A 16,235-nucleotide genomic window follows, 5' to 3' on the forward strand; every position below is an offset into this window, starting at 1 on the left:
GTCTTTTGTTCTCCACTTGTTGAGTGTGTACATTGGTTTTATTGTTTAGTCTTTGGTTTAGTTGTTTAACCCTTGTGGTGCCTTAAAGGAGAATGCTCGTTTTTGACAACCTGGACCTTATTTACGGCATATTATAAGACGTTTGACTCACCGAGATAACTTTGGTGTAATTCGGAGGCCTGTAGAAGAAATTTAAAATCCAGCGCAAGCCAAGTATATCCATGTAATGGCGGTGGACGGGGCACTGAGAATGCAGCTTCCAAAAAATCTATTTTCTGGAGCAACGCTTGCGCGCTGTGCGCATGTGTGCTGGAGCAAGTGGGGAAGCTATTTCGTTTCTAAAGACGTTTCTAAAGATCATATTACAGAGCCATGTGAAAAACCACAACAAGACCTCGCTCTATGTAAGCACAACTAGCGATTCATGAAGACAGATTGATGAAAACAACCGTTTCACGGCAGAAAATAGATTTTTTAGAAGCTGCATTCTCAGTGCCCCGTCCGCTGCGATTACAGGGATATACTTGGCTCACGCTGGATTTTCAATTTCTTCTACAGGCCTCCGAATTACACCAAAGTTATCTCGGTTAGTGAAACGTCTTATAATATGCCGTAAATAAGGTCCAGGTTGTCAAAAACGAGCATTGTTCTTTAAACAAACTTTTTGTGGAAACTGATGAAACCTTACATACAAAAGTGCCACACCACAACTTAGGAGAACCTCACAATATTGCGACATGTGTCTAAAAGAGTTTCAGAGGCAGGCTCGTTGGTCAAGTCGGACGAGCCCTACTTATAGTATTTAAGTCATGGTTAGTCATGGTTAGTCATGCCAGACTTTTGAGAATCTCCACCTCCTTAAGTCTGGAGACATCTCCATTGAAAACCCGAGGCCTGTAGAAGAAATTTAAAATCCTTTTTATACTTTTAGGCCTTATAAGCACATAGTGAGGAGGCAAATAGATAGATAGGTACTTAATTAATGCCAGACAGACCGTTATCAGCAGTACACTAGGAAGAACTAATAATCACACAATCAAGAACTAGTCGTGAGATATACAAAAATACAATCTAAAACTACATAAAGTAAATGCAAAATTACAAGAATTCCAAAAATAACAGGAAATCAAGCATATACCAAAGTGTAACAGTGAAACACTTCTAAATGTGCAAGTAAACATGACCACTTGAATGTGATACAGCTAAGCCAACTAATAGCTACTAAGTCATGGCAATGGTATCTGTTGAGCTAGATCCTAAAGCTTTGTACAGACCCCATCTGTAAGACTTGAATGTGTTTGCAGAAGCACACAAACATTTTTGAAAGTGTCACTAGAGGGCACTCTTACAGCAGAATGGTACTAGCCACGTCACTGCAGTCTCTGGAACCTCCTAAACCCAGCCCAGTGACAGACAGGGAAGAGCCTTAAATACCAACTTCAAAGACAACAGTCAGGCTCGTTGGTCTAGGGGTATGATTCTCGCTTTGGGTGCGAGAGGTCCCGGGTTCAAATCCCGGACGAGCCCTACTTATAATATTTGTTACTATTTCCCAGTGATCACTTCAAAACTGGATTTTAACACACATTTGAGAAACAATAAGCAGACTTGTTGGTTTAGGCCAGTGGTTCCCAAAGCGGTGGTCTGAATCCCCCAGGGGGTTGTGAGATGAGGATGAGGAGTCGGGAATCAAGTGTCAAAATAGCCTATTTACAGAATGTTTGTGACAAGCGCTTTGTTTGTGAACGTTTGCATGCTTCAACCATTTCCGGGTATGGTGGGGGTGGTGAGTTTCTCACACTGTTATTTTCGGGATCAGGGGCTGAAAAGTTTGGGAACTCAACCTGGCACTGACAGACCTACTCATGCAGTTGTGAATCCTGATCTATAGAGAGAAAACCTAATCAGAGTAACCACTAGAGGGCAGTATAGCAGCAGAAAGGTTTGCAGTCCAAAAAGTGCCACATCACAAACTTAGGAGAACCTCACAATAGTGCAGGGACGTGTCTAAAAGTGTTCCAGATGCAGGCTCGTTGGTCTAGGGGTATGATTCTCGCTTAGGGTGCGAGAGGTCCCGGGTTCAAATCCCGGACGAGCCCTACTTTTAGGCCTTAGAAGCACATAGTGAGGAGACAAATAGATAGATAGGTACTTAATTAATGCCAGACAGACCGTTATCAGCAGTACACTAGGAAGAACTAAAAATCACACAATCAAGAACTAGTCGTGAGATATACCAAAATACAATCTAAAACTACATTAAATAAATGCAAAATTACAAGAATTCCAAAAATAACAGGCAATCAAGCATATACCAAAGTGTAACAGTGAAACACTTCTAAATGTGTAAGTAAACATGACCACTTGAATGTGATACAGCTAAGGCAACTAATAGCTACTAAGTCATGGCAATGGTATCTGTTGAGCTAGATGCTAAAGCTTTGTACAGGCCCCATCTGTAAGACTTGAATGTGTTTGCAGAAGCACACAAACATTTTTTAAAGTGTCACTAGAGGGCACTCTTACAGCAGAATGGTACTAGCCACGTCACTGCAGTCTCTGGAACCTCCTAAACCCAGCCCAGTGACAGACAGGGAACAGCCTTAAATACCAACTTCAAAGACAACCGTCAGGCTCGTTGGTCTAGGGGTATGATTCTCGCTTTGGGTGCGAGAGGTCCCGGGTTCAAATCCCGGACGAGCCCTACTTATAATATTTGTTACTATTTCCCAGTGATCACTTCAAAACTGGATTTTAACACACATTTGAGAAACAATAAGCAGACTTGTTGGTTTAGGCCAGTGGTTCCCAAAGCGATGGTCTGAATCCCCCAGGGCGTTGTGAGATGAGGATGAGGAGTCGGGAATCAAGTGTCAAAATAGCCTATTTACAGAATGTTTGTGACAAGCGCTTTGTGAACGTTTGCATGCTTCAACCATTCCGGGTATGGTGGGGGTGGTGAGTTTCTCAGTTATTTTGGGGGTCGGGGGCTGAAAAGTTTGGGAACCCCTGGTCTAGGCATACGATTCTTACTTTGAAATGGGATTTCAAGAGGTCCCGTGTTCTTTGGGCCCTACAGGCAAATAAAATGTATCTGTGGTCAACTTGAGTCACATATTCCTATGAAACACAGAGAAGGGACTGTTGGGTCACTACATTAAGTAGATTAGGCCTACTACTTCTGACTCGAGGACAAAATACTGATAACGCCTAGTTATGACCTCAGCCTACCTACAATCACTAGCCAGGACCTAGAGACACAGAAAGGCAGCCTCTAACCTACCTGTGAATCCTCTGTATACATTGGTGTATATCCTTTTATGCACTGTATGTGAAGCGGGGTAGAATGACTGGTAGGAATGAGTGGGTGTGTCAGAGTGGAGTTGTGTGAATGAGTGTGTGTGCACGTCCACCTGCTTCTCCACAGGTGTTCTCAATCACCCCCATGATTGGGAGAGTACAAATGCCAGTGCTTCCGTTCTACCGGGGGCTGACGTTTCTTCCACGTACCCGAGGACTCGAATGACGGGGACGGGTCTACCATCCTACACCGAACCGCACCGGAGATTGAGATACAACGCACGCATTTCACGCAGTAAAGGAAAGTGATCAACCCCATTGCTGGCGTGATAGCACACGTATCTGTCGATATCGGATGTGTTAACTTTAGCTACGACTGAGTCTGCCCTTTTCCCTCCTGGACCACAGCGCACACCGGACTGGGCCAGCCGACCGTGCAGCGGGGTGATCGGCGAGAGATTCAGCATACAACGCCCTCAATTCACCACAGCAAAGGGAAGTCTTGCTTACCACTGCTCGTGTGCGAATTGAGCAACGCCAGTGTTCGTGACTGTAGTGTGTCCGGCGGCTGATTCTGCCTTTCCCCTCCTCTTGCCCGCAGCGCAACGGACCAGCCTACCATCGCGGAGCTACGAGCGAGGACGGTGGGAACGACCCACGCCTACCCACGGACGCCTAACGTGAATGCCTCGCTCCCGGGACTCCCATTGAGAGGCGCAAGATCGAGTGACGTCATCGAAGACGGGAATTCCCTCTCATCCCTCCCCCGATTGGACGAGGCCGTGGGTTGGGTTTTGGATTGGTGGCGAAACACGAACTATCCTCTACAAATAGGTTGTAGTTCTTTTTATGGGTGATAGTGTTTTTAGCAGGGTTCTGGTTGGAAGCCTAGTCTCGGCTGCCCGCTTTTAGGTACTATTATAGTTGTAAGACCAGTATATCGTTGTGTAGTGTGTAGTGTTGCATGCCTTATTGGGTACAGTGTACCCCATACCCCATCTTGAGTGCTCGGCCCCTTTTCGTTGGCCGTCTTATACGCAGTGGATTTGTAGTGGTACGTGTTGCCGTGTAGGGTAGTGATACCTTTTGCAGTGACACGGGTGGCTGTGGTTTACCGTGTGCAGTGTATTTGTAGTGGTACGTGTTACCGTGTATTGTAGTGATACCGTTTGCAGTGATACGGGTGGCTGTGGTTTACCGTGTGCAGTGTATTAAATAGTAGCATGACTCGAACTCTCCATTAGGGGGAGCCCAATTGGTCCCAACCGTATTGTCTCACTAAAGCATAGTGCCCAGGATTAGTGCCGCCTGACCACCCTGTTTTATAAGCTGATTTTACATTGTTGTGATATTGTGTTCATCCCCTGGTGGGAAATGTGTCCTTAAAGGAATTGCCAATAAAATTATTGTGAGAAATATATATCGCCTCCTCTTGCTGTGTACTCAAGGGTCTTTAGCATAACCTGTACGGCTACATATGTATATCTAGATGTGGACAGAAGCTGGTTGCCCTGAAACAGGCATGTTCTGTTCTAATATCTGTGTTGCTTTTATGGCTCAGTGTGCTACTAACCGTTTTCTGCCTCCCCTCTCCCTAGTGCCTCTCTCTCTCCCTCCTACCTTCTAACCAGGTCCAGTGGATGCCCCACTGTCACCCGCAGACCACCCTGAGTCCGATAGATACCCCCCTGTCAGCTGTGGATGTCGTAGTATTTAGTTAACACACGTACACACAGACATACATCAGTCCACTTCCGGCTTAGGGCTGGACCTGGGCCCAGTCCCCTCACCCTAACCCGGGTCCGTATCCTTTTCCTAACCCCACCCTACCTCCGACCCCTGCCTCTATCTGGGCCCAGGCACATTCACGCACACACAGACATACATGTCTCTCCTATGATATTTTTAGCCTTTCTTACTGCCTCCCTCTGGAATATGTAGGGGTGGGACGTAAGCCCACCTCCCTTGTTCTCTGTAAAGCGCATTGTGTTGCCTCTGTGTATGAAATGTGCTACACAAATAAAGCTTTGATTGATTGATTGATTGATTGATTGGTTGATTGATTGATTGATGACCTGCCCCTCAACCTGGCAGTGACAATCCTACTGTTGCAGTTGTGAATACTGATCTGCAGAGAGAAAACCTCATCAGAGTAACCACTAGAGGGCAGTATAGCAGCAGAATCGTTTGCAGCCCAAAAAGTGCCACATCACAAACTTAGGAGAACCTCACAATATTCTGTGGACGTGTCTAAAAGAGTTTCAGAGGCAGGCTCGTTGGTCTAGGGGTATGATTCTCGCTTAGGGTGCGAGAGGTCCCGGGTTCAAATCCCGGACGAGCCCTACATTTTTTGGGAAATAGGTGCACAACATAGCAATAATCATGCTAAATGTAACTGACATGTTTGGTCTTAAACAAATGCCTCCTACATTCATTATTTTTCACTTGTAGGTCTATTCAATGCACCTGGTACCAGACAATTCAGGTGTGCAAAAGAATATTGTTCATTCAGTATTCTTGTGCAATGAAAATGGCTTAACCCTACTTTGAAGTTGATATGTGAAAAAAAAAATCAATCTTACCATTTGGAGAAAGGCAGCCTGTAGGTGGCAAATATGGATATCTGGAGACCCTTTTGTGAAAGATAGATATGATGAAATCAACTAAGCCCTTCATTTATCTCATGTCCTGTACCAGACAAGTAGACTGAACCAGAGAACACATAATGCAGTTTCTTTCCCAATTGATCAATACTGATTCTTTCACCCCCAGAAAAGAACAGAGGCCACATTTGGATCCCTTCAAATCACTAATCTGACGTCACTGAATTAGTCCCAGCTGTGTAAGGAAGCACATGTTTTCACCTATCCAGTCAAATGAGATCAGATATGACACCTCAAGAGGTGGAAGGTTCAGTGGGATGGATGCAGAAATTCAAATAGGCCTGAACACGTCAGTGTGCTTACCAACAAGAGGAGGGTGAGGGACCCATCGAACACGTTACTGCCGTAGGACAGGTACCCCCTCCGGCCGAACGCTACCACCTTCAGCACCATCTCCAGCAGGTAGAAGACGATGAAGAAACAGTTGATAGTCTGAAAGACGGGATTGGTTACAATACTGTATCTACTTCTATAAAGACATGGACTTAACGTACATGAACCTCAAGCCCACATGTACCCAAGCACAACTAAATACATGTGAAAAACAGTGACTGCATTGCATGAAGTGACAATTTATGTGTTCAAATATACAGTATAGTGTGAAAGAATACTGATGATACAACATGACTGAGATGAGACCAAATGACATGATTTCCCTGGGTGTGATTAAAGTGATCTATTCAGGTGGCAGAGAGGTGACAGACAGCTTCTCAGCCTTTACCTCTAAGTAGTAGTCCTGTCTTTCAGAGAGGGTCTTCTCAGAGTCGATCACTAAGACTATCTGGGGAGAACATGAGGACGTTACAGGCTGAGTCTTCTTTACTTCATCAAAACAACCCAACTGCAATTTCATTGATATTTTGATATTGATATTTGATTGAAAAAAAAAGATTTATAAAATTTAGCAAAACGCACATATCTGTTTTTGCTAATGAACTCTTCAGTCCTGAACTACATACAAGTCTAATGAGTCAGTCTAGCAGGAGATGCTCACTTTACTACCCTGTCCCTTAAAAATAAATTTTGGGTAAACATCACTTGTACAAGTACAAATTTGGCAAAATGATCTACACACCTGCCTCTCTGCCCTTTCAATGCATATTCAATTCAATGCAAGAATTATTATACATATCTATACAGTCTGTGTGTATTTTATTTCATTTAATTTCAAACCTTTATTTATACTCGTAAAGCACTGAGGTTTCCCTCATTTACAGTGTTGACTAGTTCACACAAATACACAATTAACAACAGAACAAATACAATATACAATAATAATACTAATAATAATACACTGATACAGGTAGAAGTACTTCATGTCAAGAGCCATGGATTTAAACTCTGCGACTGAGGGAAGTGCCTCAAGCTTTAGAGTCTGTTGTAAAGTATTCCAGGTATAAGGAGCATCATGGAAAAAAGCAGCTCCACCAAGTTCAGAATGCACTCGAGGAACCCTAAAAACAAGCCGATTGTTTGATCAGGTCTGGTAGGTACCAACGCTACAGTCCAACAGAGACGAGATGTATCGTGGAAGTTTACCAATAATTGCTTTGAAAATAAACAAATACCAGTGATAGTTACGGAATGGTAGGATAGGGCGGAGTGGTAGACAGAGTCTAGGGGTTTCAGGGTAGTCACACAAGCATGTCTATAGATTGTGTCACCAGTCAAATACTGATAAGAAGACAGCTTGAACAATTCTCTTATTGCTGAACATGGGAAAGCTAGAACGGTGTGTATGTATGTATATATTCTATATTGTACACGTTGTATAGATGTATATATTCTTTTTTATGCTTATTCACTACTACGTGTATATTCTGCATTTCCAACCTTTGCTGTAATTTCCCACTTTTGAAACGACAAACTTTCTCCTACAGGGATAATTAAAGGTCGTACCTATCACACCTATCTATCATCTGTTGGAGGGCACTCACATGAGGATGCAGTACACACACACACACACACACACACAGTAATCTAACTAAATAGAAGCGTTGGAGTATAGTTTTCCTGCAGCAGTGTCATCTGTGGAATGTGGCACACATGTGGCGGGAGGCTCTGAGGGTAACCACAGTCTTTGACCCTAAAGGCAGGCTCGTTGGTCTAGGGGTATGATTCTCGCTTAGGGTGCGAGAGGTCCCGGGTTCAAATCCCGGACGAGCCCTAATTTTGGGCTTATGCTATATATGATGCTATCAATCATATGAATGACATCATGTGAATTTAAAAGTATAAAAGTTCAATTCTGTGGACAACTACAAAGGACATACTTAACAACTAGCCTAACATGCTTGCTTGCTAGCTCTCTCTCTCTCTCTCTCTCTCTCTCTCTCTCTCTCGGCAAGTGAGGACTTCTTCAGCCTGGTGAGGTGAACTTACACCGATGCAGATGACGTTGGCCAGCGCCACCCCGTTCCCCACCAGGGTGACATAATGCTGGCTGAAGACGCTCTGGACCCTCTGCAGGAAGAGGCTGGAGTACTCAGGCAACGATGGATGCTGCCAGAGACCAGGAGACACAAAACACCAGACAGTTAGTTCTCGTTCTCGTTCAGGTTTTGTTTAGGTTAAAGTCAACTGAAACATCCTTGTTTCCAGGAAAAGGAAGTTGTAGCCAAATGTGGGGGGAAATAAAATCAACTGAAGGCTGGAGAGTAGAGTTTTTTTTTCCAGCACTGAAATAGCACACCTAAGTCAAATAAGCACCATCGCAACCACATGTGGTCGGGGGTCAAATGGAGGATTAACAGGCCTGTGCAAGCTAGGCAGTGCTGCTGGGAATCCTTTGTTATGGAGAATCCAGTGTCAGAAGCACCTTCATGGGCCAATAACACTGGCATGTACCAGGAAGTGAAGAGGTACCTCTTTGATTCGGTCCTTGTCCAGCTCGTCAAACAGCCTCTGGAAGGCCTCCCTGGGGATGTAGCCGCTGTAGGACTGAAGCGCTTTCTAAGGGAACATCACACATCTAGAATCTTCCAACCATTTGGGAGATGAAGCTACGATTCACAGTTCAGAGGGGTGGTCATTTTTCGTATTTTCTGTAGGCAGGGGTCCATTGTACAAGATTCCCTGTTCTCAATGGACCGCCTGTATAAATAAAGCTTGAAATTACTATTGTGCATTGAAAAATGCACTGTGCTTAACAGAATGTGTATAATGTGTTTTAAGGAGGGGGCGGGGCCAGAGCCCAGAGTAGGAGGGTTTGCACCGCTGCTTATCTGGAGATGTAGAATAATGGAAATACAGATATAAGTAATAGAACACTGTGATCTCACCTTGATTATAGCTGTCCTATAGTAGTCCTTCATCTTCACCCTCTTCATCACCTTCACAACCGTCCTGACCAGAACACACTCACTGGAGGAAGAATTCTTACTGTTAAATGTCTTCGAGAATATCCACCAATCAAATTAAATGAAAGCCATACAATTCACTCCAAATATGGATGTAAATACCTGACCAGTCTACACAAACACACACACACACACGCACACACGCACACACACGCACACGCACACACAGCCATTAAATCCGAAGTGGAAGAGTACAGAGAGCAACCAGTCCAGATGGGTTGGTTTGCAGTGAAGCGGTGGTCTTACGCCTCCTCGTCGTGGTCAGGGGAGCCCAGGGCCTGGAGGGTCTGGCAGTGGAGCAGCTCGAACGCGGCTCTGGTGCCCAGACGCCTGCGCAGGATGGACGTCTGGACAGACTTCTACAGCACCGTGGAGACACAGCGTTAGACAACACTAACGCATTACTCTGTTATACTGTAACACACTGGTCAAAATACTGGGATAGCAGGCAGTACCGACCGACCAGACATCCCAGTATTTTAACCAATGTGTTATACCGTTTATAAATGGTTCATAATGCATTTATAAATCCTTAAATAACCAGGAATAATGACATTACAGTATACTGTATAACCTATAATGTAACATTATGCACAATACTGCTGCATTGTCATGACATCTACTACATCTGTCCAGTTAAAGGATATATCTACTTCCTGGATGCGGCCACACCATTCCATTTGTAACAATGCCCTTTCTAACTGACTGCATTCTTAGATTGGCCATTCTAGCAGCTTGTGCCTTGATCGTCAACAGACATACAGAGCCTCTTACAGTACAGACTCACCACAAGGTATCCTCTGAACTGATTATAGATGATGGCAGTCAACAGGTTCATCAGGAAGTAAGTACCTAAGGTATGTTACCATGGTATACAAAAAAGGAGGATTTAGATAGTTTGTTGACCACACAAAGCTGAGTAAAATGACAAAATGTGATCATGGTCACACCTCCAACTGAAGGAAACAGAAAAGCCTGTTGCCTGAAACTTACCGAAGCCACTGAATAGGATGAAGAACACTGAGAAGCCTCTGTTTACGGAGTAGGCTGGTGTCATCACTACACAACACGGTCACAACATCCACAAGCATCGTTGTTCAATTGTTGTCATGGTAAAGTGCAGCAGTACAACAGTATGGAGCAGAATTCATGGATCTTTAGTGTGTCAAATCAGCAGCTTACAGCACAATAATATTTGCTAATATACTGTAACATTACAGTTCAGTGAATAAATACATTACATATTATGTGTGTGTGTGTGTGTCTGTGTGTGTGTGGGTGTGTGTGTGTGTGTGTGTGTGTGTGTGTGTGTGTGTGTGTGTGTGTTCCATAAACATACCGTCAGGGCTGTAAAAAGTGGAGCAACCAAGGCACTCTTGTAGTCGAAAAGTTAAAAAATAAAACTTTGAAAGCTAATGCACAGCAGAGATTAAACACTCCTACACACTGCAGCGCGAAGGCCTTGTCTAGCCACCCTGACGAGGGCTTGTGTGCCGCAACACTTACAGTAGGTGCATAATAGGGATGCACGATATATGCATATGATATATGCACAATATATTGGCAATCATCGGCCAATGTTTTTTCTATATCAGTATAGGTCCAATGTGCAAAACAGGGCCGAGGTGAACAGCTGATAATTATTTCTGTCCAGCTGCTGTTGAGTGTGTTGTTTTTGAAAGGAAACAATGCAGTAAATCTATGATTTATCAGCTTTTCCAAATGTTTTGGAAATAGAGACAATGTTTCCATGTGTTTTTCAGCATACATAACATTTGATTATCATAGAAACTCTTTTTATACAGAACATATCGACATTAGTAAATATCTTTACTAATCGGCCATGACAGCAATGTTAATATCTGGTATTGGTATCGGCCCAAATTTTCGTATCGGTGCTTCCCTAATTTTTAATCTTTGCTACAGTGTGCATTAACCAATCAATAGAGACTTTTTACTTTTCTACAACAAGAGTGCCTTGGGCTATCCTTTTTGCATCTATGTCATCACCCTTGTACCAAAGAGAACCTTGTCTTTGGATCTGACTAATTCCACAAAATACAATTACTGTACGCCACTCTCTGTGTGTCTTGTCTCCACTATACCGTCGGGGTTGTTGGCGGTGGTGAGGAGAACCAGTAGGGATGTCAGAGACTGAGGGAGGTTTCTGAAATAGAACTCCCATTGCCTGTTCTCCTCCGGGTTCTAGTCAAACAAAACCCGCAAACACACAGGGAGATATTATCACTTCAATTCCACATGTGTCGCGCCTAAAAACTCCCCCGACCCTTTAAATGATCGTTTACGACCTCTAACGACTCAGCAGCTCTGTTTAATTACATCCTTTCTAACAGCAATTCAGTGCACAGCTAACAGCTGTAATGTAAACACTTTTTTAGCAGTTAGTTGAACAACTCAGATATATACAGTATAGTAGTCTGCCTCTCCAATGATACAATTATGCAGGTTTACTGTAACATTCCCCTAGAGGCCGACAGCATGGTAGCAGGAACCCTACCTCTCCACGGGCAAACAGCAGCATGCCAAACATGGTGAACAGACACAGGTGTAGAAACACTAGAAGGATCACACTGGCGAGAAACAGAGAATCACATCATAAACCTCCATTAGACAATTAGATGATTCACACGAATACACAAACAAGACAACGTTGCCCAAAACTGAACCTGGCGTGAGGCTTCAGATTATGAGACTGATGCGCTGCCTGTGGAGGTCTGGTCCCTCCTCCGACACAAATGCTACGCCCAACTACGTCAGTATATAAGGGTCAAGAAACGTTTGCTTGTTTTTTTAAGATGTGCTCCTTGTGAGACTCAGTCGCGACTAAAGCCTCGGATACACTAGTATACGTTCACAATATTAACAGATTATGAAGTGACTTGGAGTATAGGCTACACTAGATGACTGGCTTCTGATGATTTTTGTATGACAACTGAAAAACTGGGTATCGCACATTTAACGACCGGACGAGTTAACACTACACGATTGCGTCCAGAATCTGCTCAAAAATATCAAACGTGTTTGATATGCTCCGACTCGCTCCGACTCGGATCGGGAGAAGTCTGTTCTCATCATACACTTGCCGATTTAAATCTGTACCCCTCATACACTTACAGATTTTTGTGCCTAATTGCCACTCCGACTACCCCCAACTAGTGCAGACTGCTGCTGACTAGGACAGACTCGGCAGGATTGTGAATCGTGTATAAAATCGGGCATAATATCTTGTAGTGTATCCTCATCTTAACTCACAACTCTGATTATGAGACAGACGTGGTGCCTACTGTTCAAACAAGGCGTCGTGTCGTCCCTCCCCCAACAGACATGCTGTGCCCAGTTATGTCCATAAACATGCATGAGGATATGTTTTTATTTGAAGCTGTGGCCTGTATGAGGCTTGAACTCACAACCTTCAGAGTACTGTCCCTCAGAGGCCTGCAGGCTTCCTGTCCCTCCCCTAACACACGCTAAGCCCAACTACGTCTGTCCCTCCCCTAACACACGCTGAGCCCAACTACGTCTGTCCCTCCCCTAACACACGCTAAGCCCAACTACGTCTGTCCCTCCCCTAACACACGCTAAGCCCAACTACGTCTGTCCCTCCCCTAACACACGCTGAGCCCAACTACGTCTGTCCCTCCCCTAACACACGCTGAGCCCAACTACGTCTGTCCCTCCCCTAACACACGCTAAGCCCAACTACGTCTGTCCCTCCCCTAACACACGCTAAGCCCAACTACGTCTGTCCCTCCCCTAACACACGCTAAGCCCAACTACGTCTGTCCCTCCCCTAACACACGCTAAGCCAAACTACGTCTGTCCCTCCCCTAACACACGCTGAGCCCAACTACGTCTGTCTACAAGGGGAGGAAACCTTTTACTACTACCATAAAAAAAATCAGTTACAGAAGTAAGAGAGAAACTCACAACCATTACTGTACATTGTGTCAGGCTGCCAAACGCACTAACTAGGCCTATAAACAAATCGTACCCCCCCCCCCCCCCCCCCAAGTTCTTGCTTCTAAACAATGGTCAGAAAACAATCAAATTACAGCAACACCCCAACACAGCTGAAGGATATGGTCAGACAGCCGAGTACGAGGCTGAGGTAGGACTGCGATGCAGACAGGCCTTTGATACGATCATACCAACATGTCATCAGTTAACGGCTGCGAAGTTACCTTGCGATCTCTGGTAACGTCCTCTTAATGCACTTCAAGGTTTTCTTCATCAAAGATGAGTTTTGTAGGAGGAAGAACGGCCGCACCAGTCTTCTGATTCTCACGCTCTGTAGTCAAGACACGAGGCTGTCAGGAAGCATCTGTTTTTGTAAAACACACGTTCATGTTTCCGACGAGCAACAGAAGTGTCTGGCTTGACTTACACCAACACAAGCCATGTCCAGGGATAACACCCAGTCAATGAGAGACACTGTTAGGACCACCGCGTAGCCAATCAGCCATTTACATTTCAAGAACTCCTCTCGACCAATCAGGTAGAACTAAAAAAGGAAACATTATTCACTTGTGGCACAGTTACAGATACAAACAGATCCTTTTATCCCCAACACATTTAAAAGAGGGCTTTAGAATGACCCCTGACCTTAACGAGAAGGTCGAGGGTCAACATGAGGAGGCAGACGATCTCGATGGTCTCTGTGAGGCCACAGGGTGGTTCCCATGGCGACTGTTTGTAGCGCAGGTCAGAGGTCACAGAGAGGGAGGAGGGCTTCTCTATGAAGGCCAGGGCCAAGATCACAGTGATCACCACGTTAAGACCCCTGGAATCACACACACACACACGCACGCACACACGCACATACGCGCACACGTGCACACGCACACACGCGCACACACACACACACACACACACACACACACACACATTATAAATGGTAAGTGGTAATGGATGGTAAATGGACTGCACGTATTTAGCACTTTTATCCAAAGCGCTTTACAATGGCCTCTCATTCACACACCCATGGTGGCCAGCCGCCATGCAAGGTGCTAGCCTTCTCATTGGGAGCAATTTAGGGTACAGTGTCTTGCTCAAGGACACTTCGACATGAGGACAGGAGGAGCTGGGAATCGAACCGTCGACCGCCGTCAATGGGCGACCAGCTCTACCTCTTGAGCCACAGCCGCCCCAGTCTAGCAGACTGTCAAGTGACATATATGTGACCGTTCTGCAGTAGGGCTACAGAGGGTGAGCACTATGGAGAGGAATGCTCTATTTGTGTAAACATTTCTATGGGGAGATTAAATATTCCTGGAGGAATTTCTGGTAAAATAATAATAAACAGCAAGTTTCAACCTTCCCTCACTGTCTCTCTCTCGCTCTCTCTCTCTCTCTCTCTCACATGCACGCACGCACACCACACACACACACACACCACACACACACACACATTCTCTCTGTAAGTCATTTACCATTGACAGAGCCTGGAGAAGTACCATCTGTAGATCTGCAGTGATGTGGAGTCCATGCGGTGGTTGATGGAGCGATACTGCAGGGGGAAGGAATGAGCTCTCACTAAAGGGATCCATAGTTTTCTAATGCAAATACGTTCTATTCTAGAAGAAAGTTGAAAGGTTGAAGAGTCATTCCTACATGGATTGCATCTTCAATGAGCACGACGGCCTGTTGAATGTAGAGCTCTTCATCTGTGAGAAGAGGAGTTATAATATTCCAACACAACCCCCTCTCTCTGCTATTGTTCACACATATCGTCCTCTCTCTCTCTCTCTCTCTCTCTCTCTCACACACACACACACACACACACACAGTACATACCGCCTCTTCACATGCACACACATCCTCTCTCTCTCTCTCTCTCTCTCTCTCTCTCTCTCTCTCTCACACACACACACAGTACAGTACATACCGCCTCTTCACATGCACACACATCCTCTCTCTCTCTCTCTCTCTCTCTCTCTCACACACACACACAGTACAGTACATACCGCCTCTTCACATGCACACACATCCTCTCTCTCTCTCTCTCTCTCTCTCACACACACACACACACAGTACATACCGCCTCTTCACATGCACACACATCTTCTCTCTCTCTCTCTCTCTCTCTCTCTCTCTCTCTCTCTCACACACACACACAGTACTGTACATACCGCCTCTTCACATGCACACACATCCTCTCTCTCTCTCACACACACACACACACACACACACACACACACACACACCATCTCTTCACATGCACACACATCCTTTCTTTCTCTCTCTTTCTCTCTTTCTCTCTCTCTCTCACACACACACACACAAACACCCCTTCACATGCACACACAACCTTTCTCTCTCTCTCTCTCTCTCTCTCTCTCTCTCTTGCATGCTAGGTCTCAGAGGTGACCTACCCTGTTCCTCCGTCACCCAGGTGGAGAGCCGGGTCTTTGAGTCCCACTCATAGCTTGATCCATAATGGATGCCTCCACGAACCAAAGGGACACCCTCCATGATCATGATCTCTTGGCACAGGAGTCTCCTGGTCTATAAATGTTCATTATTAAGTGCAAATACTTGTATGATTCAAAGCTTGAAAGACGATCCAGAACAGTCAGTCACCATCATATGTCATGTGCAAGCTAATTAACATAATTATAGCATTGTAACATGTTAGGCTATGGTTAATATGGAAGTATTACCGATTAACTATGCCTGAAATATCGTCAAACTAGGCTTCAATTTATAGACCTACCTCAAAGTGAATGTCATCTCGTCACAGTGTCCCAGATTCAAGTGAGTCTAGAGCGGTGTGATCGCAGCGCCGTCCTCCCGTTTAACAATGTGGAAAGGGAGTGACCAGAATGGGGTGCAATTACTTCAGGTATTTCACACGTACGTCGGGCAAAAACAAAAATCTCATAGCCTATGTCAG

General features: G+C 44.9%; 1 protein-coding gene across 1 annotated transcript in view; it reads right to left on the bottom strand.

The window, feature by feature from the left end:
• The window catches only part of LOC311320948 (two pore channel protein 2-like), a gene marked incomplete at both ends in the record, with an annotated part of 146,569 nt that extends 130,749 nt beyond the window's left edge, over nt 1-15,820 (bottom strand). The window contains 17 exons of the mRNA XM_084452815.1: nt 5,883-5,932; nt 6,267-6,395; nt 6,685-6,744; nt 8,346-8,465; nt 8,829-8,915; nt 9,245-9,308; nt 9,569-9,681; nt 10,110-10,174; nt 10,316-10,381; nt 11,428-11,527; nt 11,841-11,913; nt 13,525-13,631; nt 13,728-13,844; nt 13,946-14,123; nt 14,773-14,849; nt 14,954-15,006; nt 15,715-15,820. Coding sequence (XP_084308941.1) covers nt 5,883-5,932; nt 6,267-6,395; nt 6,685-6,744; nt 8,346-8,465; nt 8,829-8,915; nt 9,245-9,308; nt 9,569-9,681; nt 10,110-10,174; nt 10,316-10,381; nt 11,428-11,527; nt 11,841-11,913; nt 13,525-13,631; nt 13,728-13,844; nt 13,946-14,123; nt 14,773-14,849; nt 14,954-15,006; nt 15,715-15,820 — 1,565 coding nt within the window. The remainder of the gene's footprint in view (nt 1-5,882; nt 5,933-6,266; nt 6,396-6,684; nt 6,745-8,345; nt 8,466-8,828; nt 8,916-9,244; nt 9,309-9,568; nt 9,682-10,109; nt 10,175-10,315; nt 10,382-11,427; nt 11,528-11,840; nt 11,914-13,524; nt 13,632-13,727; nt 13,845-13,945; nt 14,124-14,772; nt 14,850-14,953; nt 15,007-15,714) is intronic.
• Nucleotides 15,821-16,235: the final 415 nt, after the last annotated feature.

This window comes from Borostomias antarcticus (genome assembly GCF_949987555.1).
Source record: "Borostomias antarcticus genome assembly, chromosome: 18".
NCBI classification, from domain to species: domain Eukaryota; kingdom Metazoa; phylum Chordata; class Actinopteri; order Stomiiformes; family Stomiidae; genus Borostomias; species Borostomias antarcticus.